This window comes from Labeo rohita, chromosome 14 (genome assembly GCF_022985175.1).
Source record: "Labeo rohita strain BAU-BD-2019 chromosome 14, IGBB_LRoh.1.0, whole genome shotgun sequence".
NCBI lineage: Eukaryota > Metazoa > Chordata > Actinopteri > Cypriniformes > Cyprinidae > Labeo > Labeo rohita.
The window spans coordinates 20,428,041-20,448,861 of NC_066882.1; the positions used below are offsets into that span (position 1 = coordinate 20,428,041).

The following is a 20,821-nucleotide window of genomic DNA, read 5'->3' on the forward strand; positions in this document are numbered from 1 at the left end:
TTTTCAAATTATTTTTATTTTATTGAAGTTAACGTTTGTTTTATTTCAAGTAAGGATAATGTTTTTTTTTAATGGTTTTAATTAACTGTAATAACCTTGCTTCTCATTGCCGCACTAATTAGTTTTAACAATGCAAGAAGTCAGCGGATGACATTTTAAATAATTCATGCTGGTGAAAAGGTTTCATGTGACTCTAGAGTAGATTAAATATATATGCAGGGCACATATCCTACAAAATGCACATTATGTACAAACCAAACGATCTGCAATATCAAAAGAAGGTTGTATATTTAGTTTGACGTGCAGAGGAAGAAGTGAGACATCAGTCATATGTCTGTTCTGTTCAGGGCCCGAGGAGTCACATGACCGTCACCGTCCACACAGCAGTGTGGAGCGAGAGCGCAGTGGAGTCTACGAAGTTTATTTTATAGAAAATAAGTTATTAAACCTCGACCTACAAAGAAATATAATGGCGGCCACATCGTTTGTAATAGCTATGTCAGTTATGACTTTGTTTTGGGGTCTTATTGGTGGAGTTATTCCCTGGTTTATTCCTAAAGGACCGAATCGAGGGTGAGCAACATTAGCATTTCCTTAACCGAAAGTTTCATGTACTAAACCATCTGTACGAACCTCGAATTATCGATGTATTTGAAATGTTATAAAGACAAAAACTTTATTAACAAAAAAGTGTTCTTAAACAATACAGTTTTTCGTTTTTGTCCGTTCAGGAAGACTTTACGAAAGCCAACAAGTCAGCGTCACAACAAAATAAAGTTTGTGATTTGACTTGTGTGGCAATAGGAAATGCATTTAAATTCAAAAGTAATGTATTTAGTGTAAATTAAAAGCAAATACGTTTAGTTTTAGTTGTAAAATGAATATATGAGTGTGTGGATCATGTGACTGTGCCAAGTGGACGAACACATATACGTTACACATGTATGCTTATTTTACATGTTTATTTATAATACGTTTTATTTACAGTTATAACACGTGGAATGTATTTATGATAAGTGTTAAATGTATTTATATTTGTCCTTTAGAGTCACTGTGACGATGCTGGTACTAACTGCAGTCTGTTGCTACCTTTTGTAAGTACATTGCCTTTAAATTATCTTTATCTAACATGTCTAACATTTCAATAGCTGCTGTTTAATGTGGTAAAATAGAGAGATTGTTCCATTCTGTATCAGCTGAAAGTCAAACACAGCCTTTGGGCAACTCCAGTATTGATTATAAAAGAAATACAGCACATCCAGGCCATTTAATATGCAGTTTACCCCAGTTTCAGATAGTAAACTTACAAATACTATTTTCAAATCTGCAGTGTGTTAAATAAGCTCATAATAGGTCTGAACTGTAGTACTTTGATGTGAATTATTTATTATTTTGAAGAAATATGATAGTGTTTGTTCTCTAACAGCCACTAGGAGGCAGTGCAAACCTTTTTTTTTTTTTTTTGCTGCTTCATTTGTTCCTGAATTCAGTCTCTTGGCAATATTTTCTTTTGACTGTTATGTTGCTCACTCTACTTCTGGTTATGTTTCAGCTGGCTGATTGCTATTCTATCACAGCTGAATCCGTTGTTTGGACCAGTACTGAGCAATGATACCATCTGGTACCTCAATCAACACTGGCCGTAGGGTCCAGTTGTTTCTTTACAAAGCAGGTTAGCAGATCATCCTTTTTACATTATCCAGGAGCTGGAATTTTTATGGTTCTGGCTTCTGGTCTCACCATGTCCAGTTGTTTTTAGTGCAACAGTTTTACCATTTACTGCACAAAGTTATTCTTCTCATTATTTCCCTGTAGACCATTTCGCTAGATGTAAACAACACTGGTCCAGAAGCACTTCCTGTTTTTTTGTTTTTTATGTATTTTTTTATTTCACATATAAAAATACATCTTAAAGGTGCTAATGTAACATTTTCATCCAGTCAAATGTTATGTTGGTTGTATTTTTTTGTGATGTTTGTGTAAAAAAAAAAAAAAAAAAAGTGTATCGGGACCAGTATGTTTACATCAAGCAAAATGGTCTATAGCTGCTAATGAACCGGAAGTCTTGACCATAGGTTTATGTGGATAAGGAAAGTCCATTAACATCTTTTATTTTGTAAATAATTTAAATGTTTTCCTGTTCACTTCTTTGCAGATGCCTGAAACTTGTACATTGCCAAAACCATCGGGAAACTCTATTTAATTGAAGCTTTACATGCTGTTCTCTCACTCAAAGAATGACTACCACGTGTTTTTGTTGTTTTGTTTTTTTTAATTTGATTTCATGTTCAAGGAAATAATATGCAATTTAATCTTATGTGTGTATATGTACATCACCTTTGTCTGTGTCTAGATTGAGTGTTGTTGGTTATTGTTGGACAAATTAGCCGTCCCATTCGCGCATGTATGATTTTGAATGTCAAATAAAATTAAGAATGAGAATGATTTGTAATTTATTGAAGATTTGCACTGTGTGCAGTTTTTAACAGTTTAAAAAAGCAGTTTGCAAACATCTTAAAATCACACAAGATTACAGGCCATCTAAGATGATTTTTAACTCGTTGAGTTTGTCATAGTGTATCTTTGGGGATTCTGGGTCGCGACATTGTGCATTCGCATTCCTCTCGGTGAGAAAGCCCATTGGAGGGGATGTCGTTGCGGTTTTGCTCTTTGGCCTGGCATACAGGACAGCAGGCCGTCAGGCCGCGCTCTCTGCAGGTGGTGCACGACAGAACCAGCTGGCAGCAGAAGTCTGTGGAGCACAGCTGATATCGATCCCACGGACAACTACAGTATCGACACTCTGGGGAAAGGAGAAGTAAATGTTAAGTTTGTCACTCTATACAATCATTTATGAAGAACATGCATGAGTACGCACCTGAAATGACGTCCTCATTGAATGCAATCGCATAACGTTCATCAAACACAAAGAGTTTACCACGGTAGAAGCCGTCGGGGAACTGCTCTAAGTATTTGTGAATGCCTCCTTTCAGCTGGTACACCTCTTTGCATACATTCTGAAGAACAGTATTCATGTTTGAGAATGGGATAACAAAGATATGTCAGAATATGGTTTTTCGATTCAAACTTACTTTTGATTTGAGATACGCCGAGCCTCGCTCACAGCGGATGCCTCCTGTACAGTACATCAGGACCTTTTTGTCCCGGAAGAGATCTAAATTTTCATCCACGTAGTCTGGGAAGTAGCTGAATTTCCGGATGTCGGGGGCCAAGCACTGATTGAACTGACCCTGAAAACATACTGAAATATTAGCTGTAATACTTCTGGTATTGTTGACTTTTTTTTTTTTGAAAACTACTTACAATTTTGCTCTCATAGAAGTTTCTGCAGTCCAGAAGTATTGTATCTTTGTCCGACTGATTCTCCACAAACGCCTTTACTTCTTTGTGAAACTCCTCTGGTTCTAAATGTATTCCTTTGTGAAGTACGACATTTGCGTAAATTAACAATTAACACAAAACCGTTCAAAAGTTTAGGGTCGGTAAGAAAGACTGCTCACCAAGACTGCATTTATTTGATACAGTAAAACTAATATTCTGAAATATTTTTTTAGAATTTAAAATAACTCTTTGCTATTTGCACATATTTTAAAACATAGTTTGTTACTGTGATGGCAACACTGAATTTTCAGCATCATTACGTCAGTCTTCAGTGTCACATGATCGTTCAGAAATCATAATATGCTGATTTGATGCTCAAGAAACATATCATCAGTGTTGAAAACAGTTGTGCTGCTTAATATTTATAATTTATAAAAGTTCAACCAAACAGCATTTGAAACATCTAAAATAGACATTATAAATGTATTTACTGTCACTTTTAAACAATTTCATGCATCTTTGCTGGATAAAAGTATTAATTTCTTTAAAAACATCTAACCACCAGCTTTTGAAATGTAAATACAACAGAATTATATTTAAAAAGGCACATTGAATAAGCAATTGTACTATGTATCAAGCCAGTTGTTACTCTTACCAGCCAATCTGTAGGAAATGATATCCGGGTCTACACCCATAGGGACAATTTCTTTGTAAACACCAACCTTCAGATCAGAGAAGCATTCTGCACCTCCTTCACTTTTCTGAGGGAAAAGTCATTGAAGAGCATTAGATCCTCTTAAATCTTATGTCTTTAACTTGAAGTCCCAAAAACTTGAAAGTTGGTTAAATATAGTATTATTCTTTCTCTTTCCTGAAAAACAAACACTAACAGACAAAAGTTTTAATGGTTTTTAAAGAACTCTCTTCTGCTCACCAAGCCTGTATTTACTGAATCCAAAATATAAAAAAAGCAGTGATATTGTGAAATATTTTTAGTATTTAAAATAACTGCTTTCTATTTGAATATAGTTTAAAATGTAATTTATTCCTGTGATCAAAGCTAAAATTTCAGCATCATCACTCCAGTCTTCAGTGTCAAATGATTCTTCAGAAATCATTATAATATGCTGATTTGCTGGAAACATTTAGCACCACTAAGATGAGAACCTCCGGTTATTATGAGCATTGTTTGAATTCAATTTGTGCATCTTATCTATGGTAATTTGAACATTGGCACAAACACTTTACCTTGAAATCCTGCACTTGCATTATTTTGAGGGTCGGATGTGACAACATTGCCTTGATGTAAAGATTAGTGGCTGTTTTGGTGCCACCAACTGTACCATTGATACCTTCAGCAGCCACTCGTACCTGGGGAAGAACAGCCTCAATCTAGTAAAACTGCAATAAGTGTCTTGAACAAATTGTATTAGTGACTTGTGGATGATTTTACTTACCTTTCCTGTTAGTTTAAGTTTTAAACAAAGGTCTTTCTGCCACTGACAAATCATCTGAGGATCATTTAACTGACAGTAGCAGTAATACAGCAGAACTTCACCTGGACCCCTAAAACAGATGAACTCCATGAAAACTATGATCAGTCTTCATATAAGCAGAGCAGATGATATCAGAAACATGAAGTGCACCTACTTAATAAGCTCATCCTCTGGGACGTGGCTTGTATCAGGGATCCAGGATGATATATCTGTTGATTCTTCATTTATGGACTCTTCTTCGCTTTGATCTAGGTGAAGCATCACGTCCAGCATCTCAGTGGTCACCTGGTGAATCTCACTGGCATGGTTGTTGGCAACATGTTTGTGGATTGATGATGACTCTTTGAATGACTGTCCACAGCAGTGCCAAAGTGAGGGGTTTTCACAGGTTGGAGGAACTTTCTTGGAAGCCACAAATTTTGCAAACGTCTAAACACCATGGGAAAAGAAGCTATTAAACACTACAATCATCATATTAATAAGCAGACCTAAAGTGACTGTACTCACCGTTTTCTTGACATGAGAGTACAATTTCCTTGTTGCTGAAAAGTCAGGTTTGTCTGCTTTACGGACCTCTGGTCCAAGACTCTCAACATCCAAATCAACAAGCACACTTGCCATTATAACTATAATGTTGATCTCCAATAATTGTGTATGAGATAAAACCAACTATTACCTATCACAGTTCACAGTCTAATACTTTAAAAACAAAACGCCATAATAAAAACCGTCATATAAAGAATGTTAACGTCTTTTCGTGCAATTCTTAACCGGTTTATTAAACACTATTGACAGGTTAATAAAATTGAACACACAAAAACTAAACGTGCATTCATGGCTGTGGAGATCAAATGAGTCGCATCTACTGGTGTCCGATTCGCGAACGAATGATTCTTTTGAGTCGGATCTTTTCATTGAATCTGATTCTAAATTATTTTTATCAGGTAAACACGCTTAGAGACAGCAAGTTTAAAGCGTGTTTTTTTTTTTTTTTTTTTTTTTTACTCTGCAAGAACAGTTAATATGACACACTTCCGTTCACTTGCAAACATTAAACGTGTAAAGACACAACCAGTCAAAAGTTTTTGAACAGTAAGATTTTTAATGTTCTTTAATCTCTTCTGCTCACCAAGCCTGCATTTATTTCATCCAAAATACAGCAAAAAGAGCACAATTTTGAAACACTTTTGCTATTTAAAACAACTTTTTTCTATTTTAATATATTTTAAAATGTAATTTATTCCTGTGATCAAACCTAAATTTTCAGCATCATTGCTCCAGTCTTAGTGTCACATGATCCTTCAGAAATCATTCTAATATGCTGATTTGCCCTTCAAAAATTATTATTTTTATTATTATAAAATTATTATTATTATTATTATTATTATTATATACAATATTTAAAACAGTTAAATACATTTTTTGGGATTCTTTCATAATTAGAAAGATCCAACAATCAGCATTTATCTGAAATAATAATAAAAAAAACCTTTTGTAACATTATACCTTTATATAACATTATAAACACTATATCATTCAAAAGCTTTGAAGTCAGTATTTTATTTTATTTTTTAGAAAGAAATTATAGAAATTAATACCTTCATTTAGCGAGGATGCTTTAAATTGATCAAAAGTGATGATAAAAACATTTATAATGTTACATAAGATTACTATTTCAGATAAATGCTGTTCTTCTGAGCGTTCTATTCATCAAAGAAACTTGAAACAATTATACTCAGCTGTTTTCAGCATAATAATAATAATAATAATAATAATAATAATAATAATAACAACTTTTTTTTCTGAGCAGCAAATCAGAATATTAGAATGATTTCTGCCTGTATTTGTGAAAAAATATACCTGAGGAATGCCGTTTTAAAGAATCATAATCTTACATGGTGGCGTAAAGGATTTACTGAATTGTTTGAAAACGAACCTCTCGAAGGAACCGATTCTCGGTGATGAATCGGACTTCTCAGCACGAGTCGCAACAATACACGTGTTTCCGTTGACGCAGCTGTTAGCCCGGATGTGTTCTCCTTAAATCAACCGCTTTTATTTTTCTAGTGTGGCTAACGGCTGTAACCATTCAAAGCTGTAAGCTTTGCGGAACGCAATTCGGGTGCTATAGAGCAGTTCCAAAAAGTGTGTTCTTAGCGGTTTTTTCATAGTATTTCAACGGAAGTATTGAGTATTTAATTTGAAAAATGTCGAGGCGAAGGCACAGCGATGAGAGTGATGGTGAGTGGGTTAGCATGGTAGCATGCACGTTGACAGAGATGTGTTTATGTAATTTTCATATTGCACGTTTGCTGACTCTTTTGAAGTGAATAAAAGACTTTCCAACAATATGACAGCCGAAAGGAGCAGTATTTGGCATATGTAGTCTGTTATTTGCATTAAGTGCATTTGCATTTAACGTTAAGCCCAAAGTAACCAATTAAACGTTACTTTTTTCAGATAAACAAAGCACTTGAATTTGAATTATACTAATTTAGTACAGAATGCAAGTCTCTTCAAGACACTATGCTATTATTAGGACGATTGGTTCCAAATGATTATACATTTTGTTAACAGATTTTTTTAGTTTTAACAAGAGAAAGAGCTTTTTTAACTGCTTATACTTTGCACTATTTAGTACTGTTTCATTGCATCTGTCATATTACTTTTATTTAGCGTTTTTGCAGTAAGGCATCCACAAAACTGCACTACAGAATCTAGATAACTGTGTTGGATATATGTTAAAAGTGACAAATTTTATGCCTGATTTTAGTTATTTGGCTGTTTATTTGTTGTCAGCATTGGCTGATAGCACTGTCAACTTTGTCAGTTGTAAAAATTACATAGAGCCTTGTTAGAGGATAATATACGTGGTCAATTTTAAATTTAGATAAAAGTTCACGTTTAAGACTCATATTTTTGAGTTTTTCATTCCAGCTGGCTCCCAGCCTCACAAACGGAGGAGGACATCTGAACCCATTGAGATTGAAGACCGCTTGGAGTCGCTGATATGTCGAGTGGGAGAGAAGGTATAGTCTTGCACATCTTACTGATCATGCGGAAGTTCTTTTTTTTTTTTTTTTTGGACATAATAGCTGATTAATGTATATTCTTCCAGAGTACATCCTCCTTAGAAAGCAATTTGGAGGGTCTTGCTGGTGTCCTGGAGGCTGATCTTCCTAATTATAAAAGCAAAATCCTGCGCATTTTATGCGCTGTGTAAGTGACCTGCCCTGTACAAATCCAAATGTTCAATGTTTCCTTTTGCTTCAAAAGTGTATCTAACTATGCAGCTGATGTTCTGTCTGTTTCACACAGCGCAAGACTTTTGCCGGAGAAGTTGACGGTGTACACTACACTTGTTGGACTTCTCAATGCTCGCAACTACAACTTTGGAGGAGAGTTTGTGGAGGCCATGATCCGACAACTTAAGGAGACGCTAAAATCAAACCTTTACTCTGAAGCCGTTTACTTGGTATGTGTTGTTCAGCGTTTATGAAAGAAAAAATACGTATCACAGCTTTATTATAACTTTCAATCATGTTTAATTCACTATGTGCACTGCAGGTGCGCTTTCTCAGCGACCTGGTGAACTGTCATGTCATTGCGGCTCCATCCATGGTGGCTATGTTTGAGAACTTTGTCAGTGTCACACAGGAAGAAGACATACCACAGGTGAACGTCATGTGACCTCAGCATGCCTAGCAGGTCATGTTCTTAGATAATCGTGAGGCTGACAGATGTTTCCGTACAGGTGCGGTCTGACTGGTATGTGTACGCTGTGCTGTCCAGTCTGCCATGGGTTGGCAAGGAGCTGTACGAGAAGAAGGATGTGGAAATGGATCGCTTGCTCAACCAAATTGAGGGATATTTAAAGTAGGTTCCTCTTTCAGTTGTAGAATTCCTTTCATTTGCCCAAAAAGATGTCATGAAACGTAAGTTGCAACACATTATCTGTTGTAGTGCAGTATATTTCCCAATAATATTGATGGAGAAATAATGTAGAACCATCAAGATTTGAAACATGTTAGGCTATGATATTAACCCTGTAAAGCCTGACATACACTACCAATCAAATGTTTTTGAACTGTAAGATTTTCTTTAAAGAAGTCTCCTGCTCACCAAACCTGCATTTATTTGATCCAAATTACAGCAAAAACTTTAAAATGTTTATCTATTAAAAATCACTGCTTTCTATTTTAAAATGTGATTTATTCCTGTGGTTTTAAAGCTGAATTTTTAGCATTATTACTCCAATCACATGATCCTTTTAGAAAGCATCCTGATATTCTGACTTGCTGCACAAAACATTAAAACATTTATTACGTTGAAAACAACTGAGAAGATTATTTTTTTTCAGGTTGATTTGATGAATCGAAAGTTCAGAAGAACAGCTTTTATCTATAAAATAATTTTTTTGTAACATTTATAAATGTCTTTATCATCACTTTTGATCAATTTAAAGCTAAATAAATGTATTAATTTATATTAATTTCTTTCCCAGAAAAAAAGTATACTGACTCCAAGCTTTTGAATGGTATAGTATTTAATATAAAGATTTATAAAGCTTTTTATTTCAGATAAATGCTGATCTTTGGAGCTTTCTATCCATCAAAGAATCCTGAAAAAAAAAAAAAAAAGTGCTCAACTGTTTTAAATATTGATAATGATGATGATAATAATAATAATAATAATAATAATAATAATGATAAATGTTTCAGCAAATCAGCATAATAGAATGATTTCTGAAGGATCATTTGACACTGAAGACAGGAGTAATGATGCTGAAAAATTTAGCTTTGATTATAGGAGTAAATTACGTTTCAAAATATATTCAGATAAATATTTATTTTAAATGGTAAAAAAATATTTCACAATATTACTGCTTTGGTTGCATTTTTGATCAAATAAATGCAGGTTTGGTGAGCAGAAGAGATTTCTTTAAAAAAATATTTAAAATCTTAGTTCAAAAACATTTAATTTTTAGTGTATAAAATAATAATCTTAAATTTAAATGGCAATAAAAGTTTATTGAACTTTCAGACAAAATGTTTTGTAAGAAATTAAACTCAAGGATGAAAAAAAAAAAATTTATTCTGATATTCTAAATATTCTAATTTTTTATTGACAAAAATGGCTTGTAATGTAAATTAGTTAGATCTATAACAGTCTAGCAGACTACTTAAATAAAAATTCATATAAATGTCAGTTGTCAGTCTGTGTTTTCAAATATTGTCTTGGTAATATCATATTTGAATGAATAGTTTAAAGCTTGTATGATGCAAAACATACAGTTAAATGCAATCTAATGATGATTAAGATGTAAGCTGTATATAAAAATCATTTTAAATACAGCAAAAAAATGCATGTGAGGCACAAACTGAATTGGACGTTTTTATATGTTTTTAAAAAGGTCTTTTACTTATAAAACAAAAACAAACTATCAATCAGATGACAGAATGAGGATTTTGGACAATAGGTTTTCAGCAAAGTTTTGATTGTGAAGACAATTTAGAGGCCTTAGAAACTTGTATATCGAATCTGATACAGTAAGCTTTATAGGGTTAAAATGTATCCCTTTATATTGTGCACTGATAGAAAAAGGTGCTTGTTTTGATATCATTCTTTAAAACCATAACTTGTAGCTAAATTATTATCATGTTGATAATATGATAAATGACAGCTCATATGTGGTTCTACAAGCAGATGACAGAATTCAGAGGAGTCTGCTGTGAAATGTCATGATCTGGGTTTTGTTACAGGCGGCGTCAGAAGACTCATGTTCCTATGCTGCAGGTGTGGACTGCAGAAAAGCCCCACCCACAGGAAGAGGTGAGAGTCTGACCACAGGCTTCATCCATGCCCATCACTTTACCTATAAGCGATTAATTACAGTTGTTCTAAACTAGTTTTGCTTTAAAACGTCGGACTGCAAGTGGCGACGCAACAATTTGAAACCCAGTTAATGCAGTTTGTATTGCATTTTATTCATGTATTTTAAGATGAAGGGACCGAAATCTTGCAGGTTTAATTGAAAGGATGTTTTTTTTGTAAACTTGTTTTGAAGTTTAATTTCTTGAGAGTTTGGAACGACATGACTCTTCTTGTCAGTGACCATGTCAGAACAGACTTACAGCTCAATAGTTGAGAGCTGCTCTGTCCTTTCTTTGTAATTAATGTCCTGTGTGTCTCTTTGTAGTATCTGGACTGTCTCTGGGCTCAGGTACAGAAGCTGAAGAAGGATCGCTGGCAGGAGCGTCACATCCTGCGGCCTTATATTGCATTTGACAGCGTGCTGTGTGAAGCCCTGCAGCACAACCTGCCCCCTTTTACACCTCCAGCCCACTCTGATGACGCTGTCTACCCCATGCCCCATGTCGTCTTTCGCATGTTTGACTACACTGATGCCCCAGAGGTGCAGTAATGTTTCTAATCTAGTCCATTGTTTTGGGAACAATGCTACATAGTTTTCAGAATTCTTTTGATGAATAGAAAGTTCAAAACATTTATTTGAAATGGAAAACACAAAAGCCTTTCCTGTCACTTTTGATTGATTTAATCCATTCTTTCTAAAAGGATTAAATAAAAGGATAAATAAAAGGATTATTTCTTACAAAAAAGGTTTTATTAATTCTTTTAATTTAATTTAAATTTGTTTCATTTCATGTTCTTGTAAATGCTGTTTGTATATGTAAGTGTGTTTACATCTGTCTGTCTTTTGTTAGGGGCCTGTGATGCCAGGAAGTCATTCAGTCGAGCGCTTTGTGATTGAGGAGAACCTGCACTGCATCATCAAGTCTCACTGGAGGGAGAGGAAGACCTGGTCAGTCCTTTGCATGTGCTGATAGCATTACTTTTTACTTTTACCCCTGGTTTCACAGACAAGGCTTAAGCCTAGTCCCCGACTACAATGCAAGTCTGAGCTGTTTCAGCTGAAAGAAACTTTCGCTGACTGATCGTAAAAAATATCAGTGCCTTTGTTTTGTCTAAAGATGCACACCAGTAATGTTTTTTTTTTTTAATAAAAAATACTTAAATGGCCTAACTGAACTGTGGCCTAATCCTGGCTTAGTTTAAGCCCTGTCTGTGAAACCAGGCCTTAGTGTTTGTTTTTTTTGTTTTTTTTAAACTTGGACTTTTTTAAACTTATTTTATTCCTCTATATTTTGTATTTTCACAGTGCTGCCCAATTGCTCAGCTACCCTGGAAAAAACAAGATTCCCCTTAACTACCATATTGTGGAGGTAAAATGTGTCATTTGGCTAAATATTTTGGCTACTGTTAATGCAGTAAATGTGCACTTGGATATTTTAATTTAATGCTATATTTGTATCTTTTGTAGGTGATATTTGGCGAATTATTCCAGCTGCCCAATCCTCCTCACATTGATGTCATGTACACCGCATTACTCATTGAGCTCTGCAAACTGCAACCAGGCTCTTTACCACAAGTTGTATCCTTCATACTGACTGAAAGCCATATGAATTTATTAACTGATTTCTTTTACACATTGTGCCACAGCTGTCTCAAATTTAAAATGTAAAGTTTTCTTTAACCTGCTGATGTTCAGCTCGCTCAAGCCACAGAAATGATGTACATGAGGCTGGACACAATGAACACAACCTGTATAGACCGGTGAGTCTTCAATTTGAAGTTGAATAGTTGGCTTATTTTTATGAACTACATTGGTTTAAATAATATATCTTGTCCTGACAAAGTAAAATTGCCCAGCTGAGTTTTCCAAGTCTAAAATTTTGACCGACTTTGAATTTAATCCTCATTAAAAGTTTTCTTACTACAGCAAAAAAGAAATGTTAGCAACACTGACTTCAGAGAGGCTTGAGAAACTTCAAAGCTTTTGTCCTTTTAATGTTTCTTTAATGTGGTGGTTTATTCTGTGTTTCAGGCTCATCAACTGGTTCTCTCATCATTTGAGTAACTTCCAGTTCAGATGGAGCTGGGATGACTGGTGAGGATCCTCTGGGAATCATTTGTACAGCCTGTGCATTCTGTTTGTGCATAAAAAGATGTTTTTATTATATTTAAGTATTGAATTCTGATCTCTACAGGGCTGACTGCTTGACTCAAGACATTGAAAAGCCCAAACCCAAGTTTGTTAAAGAAGTTTTGGAAAAGTGTATGAGGTAAATTTTGCACTTCTTTTTATAATTGCTAACCGGTTAATGCACGTTTCTTCTGTGTATTTACACTGAGCCTTGATTATAAACCTGCAGGTTGTCATACCATCAGCGGATAGTGGACATCGTTCCTCCGAGTTTCTCTGCTCTGATCCCAGCTAACCCTGTGTGCACCCATAAATATGGAGAGGAGGCTGAGGGTATGTTCAGACACAAGTGTATTCAGTGTGTACATTGTCTTTGCATGCATGCTTGTGTATATATGTGATGTGATCTAGGAAAACCCAACACATGGTGAAATTTACCCTTTTTAGGTTTTAATGCCGTACGAAAGCTGGTGTCAAAACTATTTTTATTTTGTTCACAGTTTGAATGTAACAAAAGTTATGGCTATCTTAAGTTGGCTGATAGCGATGATTTTTAGAAATGGAATTTAGAGAAAAACATCTTTCACTTTACGAGTTTAACGAGAGCTGTCTGTCAAGTCAGGAGCGCTATACTGCATCATTACACAAAACAGACTAACGTTCTTCATGGGCATAAAACAGACTGTCATCTGACGACTCCTCTTTAGTAACTCCATCCGATCCTTCATCTGATCCTTCATCTCTGGATGTGAAATAGTACATTATAACATCGTTTAGGGCACTGACATAAGACTGACACCAAGATTGAGCAGATGGAGACAAGTAAGACAGTTTAAGTGGGCAGCTACAGTATTTCAGACTGCGTTGTTGTGCTCCACCTCACGATACTAAAAAATAAATGCATAAATAAAAAAAACTTTGTGTGCCATAGTTTACACAGGGCTGGCGGAGAATATGCATTCATACACCTTTATTAAATGTTACGTGGTTTATTTTGATAGGTTAAGTGTTTCTGTGGTGTTAAGAGAGAGCACCTCAGCAGCACATTCTTAACATAAGAGAAAGACAGTCATTTCTGCTTGCTGCAATAAAACGCCTTTTTCTGCACTAAACAGGTGAATTTCGCCAAGATATTTTAAGAGATATTCTCAGAGAATAATAATGTCATGAGAACCTAATGTGGACACACAAATTGACATTCAACCTGTTTTTTTTTTAATTTCCTGACAACGTCCCAGTGTGACATCTAATGGGTTTTTCCAGATCGCATCACACGTTTGTGATGAAACTAGAAGTCTTTCATTTTACATTTTTGTAGTGACAGCCGACCAGTTCTGTGGCGTTTTATTATTTTACAGCTTTGTGATATTTCAGTATGGTTTGATGATACTGTTGTGTAATGTGGCTTGTTTTTATCTTTTCATTTGTTTCAGGTTCATTACCAGGATTTGCGGTGGCAACAACAGTGGGTAATGCTATCAAAAACCGGGCATCTAATGAGGAGATTCTTATTGTTCTAAAAGATGTCCCTAATCCAAACCAGGATGATGATGATGGTGGGTCTGCCTTTTGGTCTCATATGTCATTTTAAAATCACTTGCCAGTCATAGTCCAACATCTTTAGTCTAGGGCAGGGGTCTTCGAATCTGGAGCTGTATCCGAAATTGCCCCTATATCCTCATTCACTGTTCCTTATATTAGTCCACTAATATAGTCCACTGGAAGGAATTAATGAATTCAGAAAGGTTGTGCCACTTTTGCATAACTTGTGCTTGCAGTTTAATCATTTTAAACTGGCAGCTCCTGTAGTAAGATTAAAAGATTGATCTTGAACTCTCATGGAAATTATGTATAAACCCTAGTTAAACAATTTAATAATCAACTTACAATTAATTTATACCCGTGTTATATTACATTTGAATGCTGTAGACGAGTGCATTGTAAAATGAATGGAAGGATGATTTAGCTGCGGGTGAGATGCGGGAATTCATTCTGCACATGACTCTTATAGTGCATTATGGGTATTCTTTAGCCCAGTTATTCCCAACCACGTTCCTGGAGGCCCCCCAAGACTGCACATTTTGCATCTCTCATTTGTCTGACACCCATTTCAGGTCTTGGAGTATCTACTAATGAGCTGATGATTTGAATCAGGTGTGTTTGATTAAGGACCCTTGGAAAACATGCAGTGTTGGGGGACCTCCAGGAGTGTGGTTGGTCTTAAAAGTCATGCTTTCGCTAGACATGACCCTTATTCCTCAGCTGGAATTGTGTAGAGCCCTTTAAAGCAGCATTGAAACTGCAATTTGACAGTATATGCAATTTATACCAGCAAAACTAATTTATATGGGTTAAATCAAATAGGCCTTTGAGGTAAACTATTACATGTTACCACAAAAATAAATATTACATTTCAGTTTTACTCATAAAATCACAGAATTGTGCCATTATACTTTTATTACAGGTTGTTTGGTGTTTCAAATTTGTATATCACTTTGAATAAAAGTATGTCTTAAGTGAATGTAAATGTGTGGTTTTCTGTATGTAACTGCACTTCTCCTCTCTATCCAGACGAGGGCGATGGTTTCAACCCTCTAAAGATTGAAGTGTTCCTGCAGACGCTGCTCCATTTGGCTGCGAAGTCTTTCAGTCATTCCTTCAGTGCCCTGGCCAAGTGAGTATCTCCTGCCAAACCCCACACAGGCCTGCCAGCGGCTGGCTCCGTGTTCCCTCTCCTTCTGCTCACAAACGCTGCCTGTAATTGCTAAAAGCACAGATCATTGAGAACGTATCAAAGCTTGTAAAATACTCAGGTGCCGTTCTTCTGGTAAATAGCAATGAACGCATTTCTTGTCTCTCTCAGGTTCCACGAGGTTCTGAAGACCCTTACAGACAGCGATGAGGGGAAACTGCACATCCTTAGGGTTCTGTATGAATTCTGGAGGAACCATCCTCAGGTGGGATCATTCAGAGGTCCTGTTTCTATAATTGCACACCAGACATTGCATTTGTGAAAGCTCATGTTGTCAGTCTACTCTTTCAGATGATCTCAGTGTTGGTGGACAAGCTGATTCGGACTCAGATCGTGGACTGTGCAGCTGTGGCCAACTGGGTATTTTCTCCCGAAATGGCTCATGATTTCACAAGGTAAACCTGCAGAACACACTTGCCTGTTGGTGAGGTCACTGCAGCTGTATCTGATTTACATTCATTGGGTGTATGCAGGTTCTACGTGTGGGAGATTCTACATTCGACCATCCGCAAGATGAACAAACACGTGCAGAAAATCCAGAAAGAGTTGGATGAGGCAAAAGAAAAGCTGGAGAAGCAACACAACAAAAAGGTAGAGAAACAAATATGTTTGACTGCCAAGACACTTGTACGCATGGGCTTTTGTTTAAACTTCACAGCATTGTGATTTGTTTTTTGCACTCCTGATCTTTGGGATAGACTTTCCCCACTGTTACTTTCATAAGGGCTTACATTGCATCATATGTTTGTGCAGTGCAGACAGATAATATCTGTAATGTCAACACTGGTTGCTGTAGTAATAATGTAGGTGTCGGCCTAACGGCAACAGATTTTCTCATCCAGGAACTAGTGAGGATAGACCAGACGGAATGTGGTCGTGTCCGTCACAATGTCTAGCCACAGCACTGAATTCATGAGGTGCCTGAGAAAACATGTGCTTTTGAGGAGTTATTACTACATTTAATTTTGTACATCGTACCTAGAGTCACAGACACTACTTTACAAAATCTACTTTCATTCAGATGAAATTAATTTCTTAGACATTGTAAATGTACTATAAATCACACAGTATGGTGTCTGGAATCTATATTTTTATTTACTGCTTATCAGATTATAAATAAATGAACAAATTATATTTGCATTGTCAGTTTGATCAAAGCCCCCCATTATTTTAGATTATTTTTAGGGGTTCAAGTGCATAGCCCTGAAACTCTATTGTAATTGTTAGACCGGCCAAGGATCAGCAATGTCCATGTAAAACTGTTTGGGTAGACCAAACCGTCTGTCTGCAACGTCACCAAGGCTCGCCCCAAACGGCCTGACGGGGACACTACAGTGATCAAAAGTATTGAAACGATTATTATCAAAACGATTGTATATTTCACAGTTTTTCACACATACACATAGTACTCGTATCATATGATTGACCTCCTCGTTTTGAAGAACTTTGCCTCTAGAACCACTGCTGTCAATCAAACTGTTTGTTAAATGCTTGAAGATGTGAAAAACCTACTTTTGCAAACTAAAAACTAAGTTTTTGCTCAATCTGGGAAAAAAAAAACACTGCAGTACAATTTTTCTGTACTTTCTAGGTCAATTATATAAAGTTGAAATTTACTCTTTGGGAATCTATAATGTTTAGAAAAGGAGTCTGTCTAAATATACCCAAAAGCCTATAAAACCTAAATGAAAACTCAAAACTTCACAAAACCTGGTGAGCACATGCCACAGGCAATTCTAAACAAGCATGCAAAGTTTTAGGGAGATCGGACCACAGCTGCTGCTATAATAGTCATAAACATTAAAAAACTGCATATTTCTATGGCAAATTACCTGTATTTGTTACCTGTATTTTCTTAAATCATTGATTTAGATGGTTACAGGCTTCCTAAATAATATGTAATGTCTTTTTTATGTGCTTGGATGCCTTAAAGGAGTCCACTTCCAAAACAAAGATTCACATATAATGTACGCACCCCCTTGTCATCCAAGATGTTCATGTCTTTCTTTCTTCAGTCGTAAAGAAATGGTTTTTTTGAGGAAAAACTTTTCTGTGTTTTTCTCCATATAATGGACTGGTATGGTGCCCCGATCTTGAATTTCCAAAATGCAGTTTAAATGTGACTTCAAACAATCCCAAATGCGGTTGTAAACAATCCCAGCCAAGGAAGAAGGGTCTTATCTAGCGAACCGATTGGTTATTTTCATTAAAAAATACAATAGTATGTATACTAAAAGGGATAGTTCACCCAAAAATATATATTCTGTCATTAATTACTCACCCTCATGTCGTTCCAAACCCACAAGACCTTCGTTCATCTTTAGAACACAAATGAAGACAAATTAAGCACTGATGTCACATGGACTATTTTAACAATGTCCGTACTGCCTTTCTGGGCCTAAACAACTAATGTGAAGCTTGATACAGAGTGATGCCCACTAATTACTCAGAGCGCTGGAGCCTTATTATGTTTGAGATCTGACAAGTTTCTCTCTTCCTGTAGCAGCGGGACAGCGGTGACGAAGAGGACATGGAGAAGAACAGCGAGGATGAGGAGGGCCAGTTGGAGGAACAGATCGAAAGGCTGCAGGAGAAAGTGGAGTCGGCCCAGAGTGAACAAAAGAATCTTTTCCTGGTTATATTCCAGGTGTGTCCATGACAATGCAGATCCAATTTATCTTGAATACAAAAAGCTTTTTTCTTAATCCATTTTTATAAAGGGCTTCATAACTACATTAAAAAAGGTGCAAAAGATGTGTCCCTGTTAATGTCACAACTCCTTTTACACCTTGTTCCTATTTGTCAGGAGAGGATAAACATTACATTCTTTTCATGTCTTTTCTCTCTGTGTGTCTTTTGTGTTTCATTTTGATATTTGAAGACACTGCCTGGAGCTAAAATATGACAAAAGAACTGTTGTTATCTCTCTTCCTCTTTCAGCGCTTCATTATGTTACTGACAGAGCACCTGGTTCGCTGTGAAACAAGCGGCGTAGACATCAACACCACCTGGTACAAGAACTGCATCGAGAGGCTACAGCAGATCTTCCTCATGGTAGTCCTGATCCACATGTATACTGTGTTTTGTTGGTCAGTTAACCTCCCTTATTAATTGCCTTCAATCTTCACTGTCGTCCACAGCATCATGTGATAATCCAGCAGTATATGGGCACTCTGGAGAACCTGCTGTTCACCGCTGAGCTCGATCATCATATCCTGGCTGTTTACCAGCAGTTCTGTGCTCTTCAGCTCTGAAATCCCACAATGCATCACTTCAAACTGTCACACCTGCCTGTTTATGTGGCACTGCAAGGTTTAGTAATATCCATCAGGATCATTGGAGATGGTTGTTTCGTAAGTAGTGATTTGGGAAATGCCAGACCCTTTTTGGGGCCCTTGATATGTTTATGTAGTGTTTTTGTTTTCTTTTTTTTTCTTTTTTAACCCATTGTCATTGGCACTGTGGTAAGTGTAGATCTTTTAAATTGCCAGGTGTTTAGGAAACCATGATGAAGAGCTTTGTTTTACTCAAGCAACCATGGTATGAACTACTCATTTTAATGCATTTTATGTCATTTTGATTGGAAAATCATTCAGTCAAGTTGAGTTACAAGTAATTCTGCATTATCAATGGCGTGCCTCTGTAAAGCAGATTGAGCTCTTTTGCCACTGTAATGCCATGTTTTGGATGATAAAATGTCTTCCTCTTTTTTTTACAAAAATACAAAACCAAAAAAAAAAAAAAAAAATTGCCATGCTTACGTCTTCTGTTCTTGCATGCATCTCGGCATATTTTGGGAAAAAAAAATGTAGGTGAACTGACACAAGTCCTTTGGGAACTGTTCATAAAATTAAGATAAAATATACGAGACAACCAGATGATGAGTATATTGAGTGAAAAGTGACTTTTTCCCAAAAACAATGTTCTTGATTTGTATAATTAATTTTATTAACATACAAACAAATGTTTTGGTCCAGTTATCAAGAATAGATAAGAAGCAATGTACAATATAGGTTTTGAATGCTTCCTGAGCACCCTTTTGTACATCACACTGTACAGTCACACTTATTACATGGCAATTCTGTTAAATAAATAATTGACCATGAAATATTGATTAGACCTGAAAATACTTCACTTAAGTGAGAGGTCAGAGACCATAGATCTGAGAGGCAAAAGGAGCACTGAGGAAGATAATCATCAAATATACAGTCTTACAAAATTTTTTGACATTTACTGATCAGAATTCAGTATTGCATAAAGTTGTGCAATATTTTGCATCAATACCACAATTTAAGCGCTAGTATAGCTATATAGGATGGAAGCTTGTTTTCCTAATATGATAAAATAGAAACAAAGGGGTAACAGCAACTTTTTCCTCACAATTCTCTGAAAAACAAAATGCATAAAACCTTGCAATTCTGAGAATTGTGAGATGTAAACTTATAACTGCAGGAAAAAAACAATTGGGAGAAAAAGTTGCCATTACCTTTTTTTTTTATTATTAAAAGAAGGTGATGGAAACAACAAAACAGTTTACACACACACAGTCAAAAGTTTTTGAACAGTAAGATTTTTAATGTTTTTTTTTTTTTAAGAAGTCTCTTCTGCTCACCAAGCCTGCATTTATTTGATCCAAAGCACAGCCAAACAACAGAATTTAAGTATTTTTACTATTTTAAATAACTGCTTTCTATTTTAATATTTTAAAATTTAATTTGTGCATCATTTGTCCAGTCACATGATCCTTCAGAAATCATTCTAATATTCTGATTTGCTGCTCAAAAATATTTAATATGTTGAAAACAGCTGAGTAGAATTTTTTTCAGAAGAACAGCATTGATCTGAAATAGAAATAGAAATGTAACATTATAAATATCTTTATCATCACTTTTGATTTATTTCAAGCATTGCATAATAAAAGTTCTCTAATTTCTTTTCCCCCAAAAAATTATACTGACTCCAAGCTTTTGAATGGTATAGTGTATAATGTTACAAAAGCTTTTTATTTCTGATAAATGCTGATCTTTATATTCATCAAGAATCCTAAAAGAATGTACTCAAATATTGATGATAATAATTAAATGTTTCAACAGCAGATCAGCATATTAGAATAATTTCTGGAGGATCATGCGACACTGAAGACTGGAGTAATAATGCTGAAAATTCAGCTTTGATCACAGGAATAAATTACATTTTAAAATATATTTAAGCGGAAAGTAATAGTAA

General features: G+C 35.6%; 3 protein-coding genes across 3 annotated transcripts; 2 read left to right on the forward strand and 1 right to left on the reverse strand.

Annotated features, from left to right (window-relative positions):
- Positions 1-339: 339 nt before the first annotated feature.
- On the forward strand, positions 340-2,442 carry atp6v0e1 (ATPase H+ transporting V0 subunit e1). Its single transcript, XM_051128353.1, has 4 exons — positions 340-573; positions 1,047-1,094; positions 1,553-1,672; positions 2,156-2,442. The coding sequence occupies exons 1-3, from the start codon at positions 470-472 to the stop codon at positions 1,644-1,646; spliced, it is 246 nt and encodes an 81-aa protein (XP_050984310.1). The 5' UTR covers positions 340-469; the 3' UTR covers positions 1,647-1,672; positions 2,156-2,442.
- On the reverse strand, positions 2,252-5,703 carry LOC127176590 (thiosulfate sulfurtransferase/rhodanese-like domain-containing protein 2). Its single transcript, XM_051128352.1, has 9 exons — positions 5,346-5,703; positions 4,993-5,267; positions 4,800-4,908; positions 4,591-4,713; positions 3,998-4,103; positions 3,325-3,437; positions 3,093-3,251; positions 2,879-3,017; positions 2,252-2,803 (listed from the first exon to the last, which is right to left on the reverse strand). Exons 1-9 carry the CDS (start codon positions 5,457-5,459, stop codon positions 2,571-2,573), a joined length of 1,371 nt encoding a protein of 456 aa, XP_050984309.1. The 5' UTR covers positions 5,460-5,703; the 3' UTR covers positions 2,252-2,570.
- A 1,165-nt stretch (positions 5,704-6,868) lies between these two features.
- Positions 6,869-19,347, forward strand: LOC127176602 (nuclear cap-binding protein subunit 1). Its single transcript, XM_051128364.1, has 23 exons — positions 6,869-7,079; positions 7,776-7,867; positions 7,957-8,057; positions 8,157-8,313; positions 8,406-8,513; positions 8,593-8,714; positions 10,601-10,670; positions 11,038-11,253; positions 11,564-11,661; positions 12,019-12,082; positions 12,181-12,291; positions 12,409-12,473; positions 12,745-12,807; positions 12,908-12,982; positions 13,073-13,176; positions 14,277-14,399; positions 15,415-15,517; positions 15,707-15,800; positions 15,887-15,990; positions 16,069-16,186; positions 18,099-18,242; positions 18,536-18,649; positions 18,736-19,347. Exons 1-23 carry the CDS (start codon positions 7,046-7,048, stop codon positions 18,847-18,849), a joined length of 2,394 nt encoding a protein of 797 aa, XP_050984321.1. The 5' UTR covers positions 6,869-7,045; the 3' UTR covers positions 18,850-19,347.
- Positions 19,348-20,821: the final 1,474 nt, after the last annotated feature.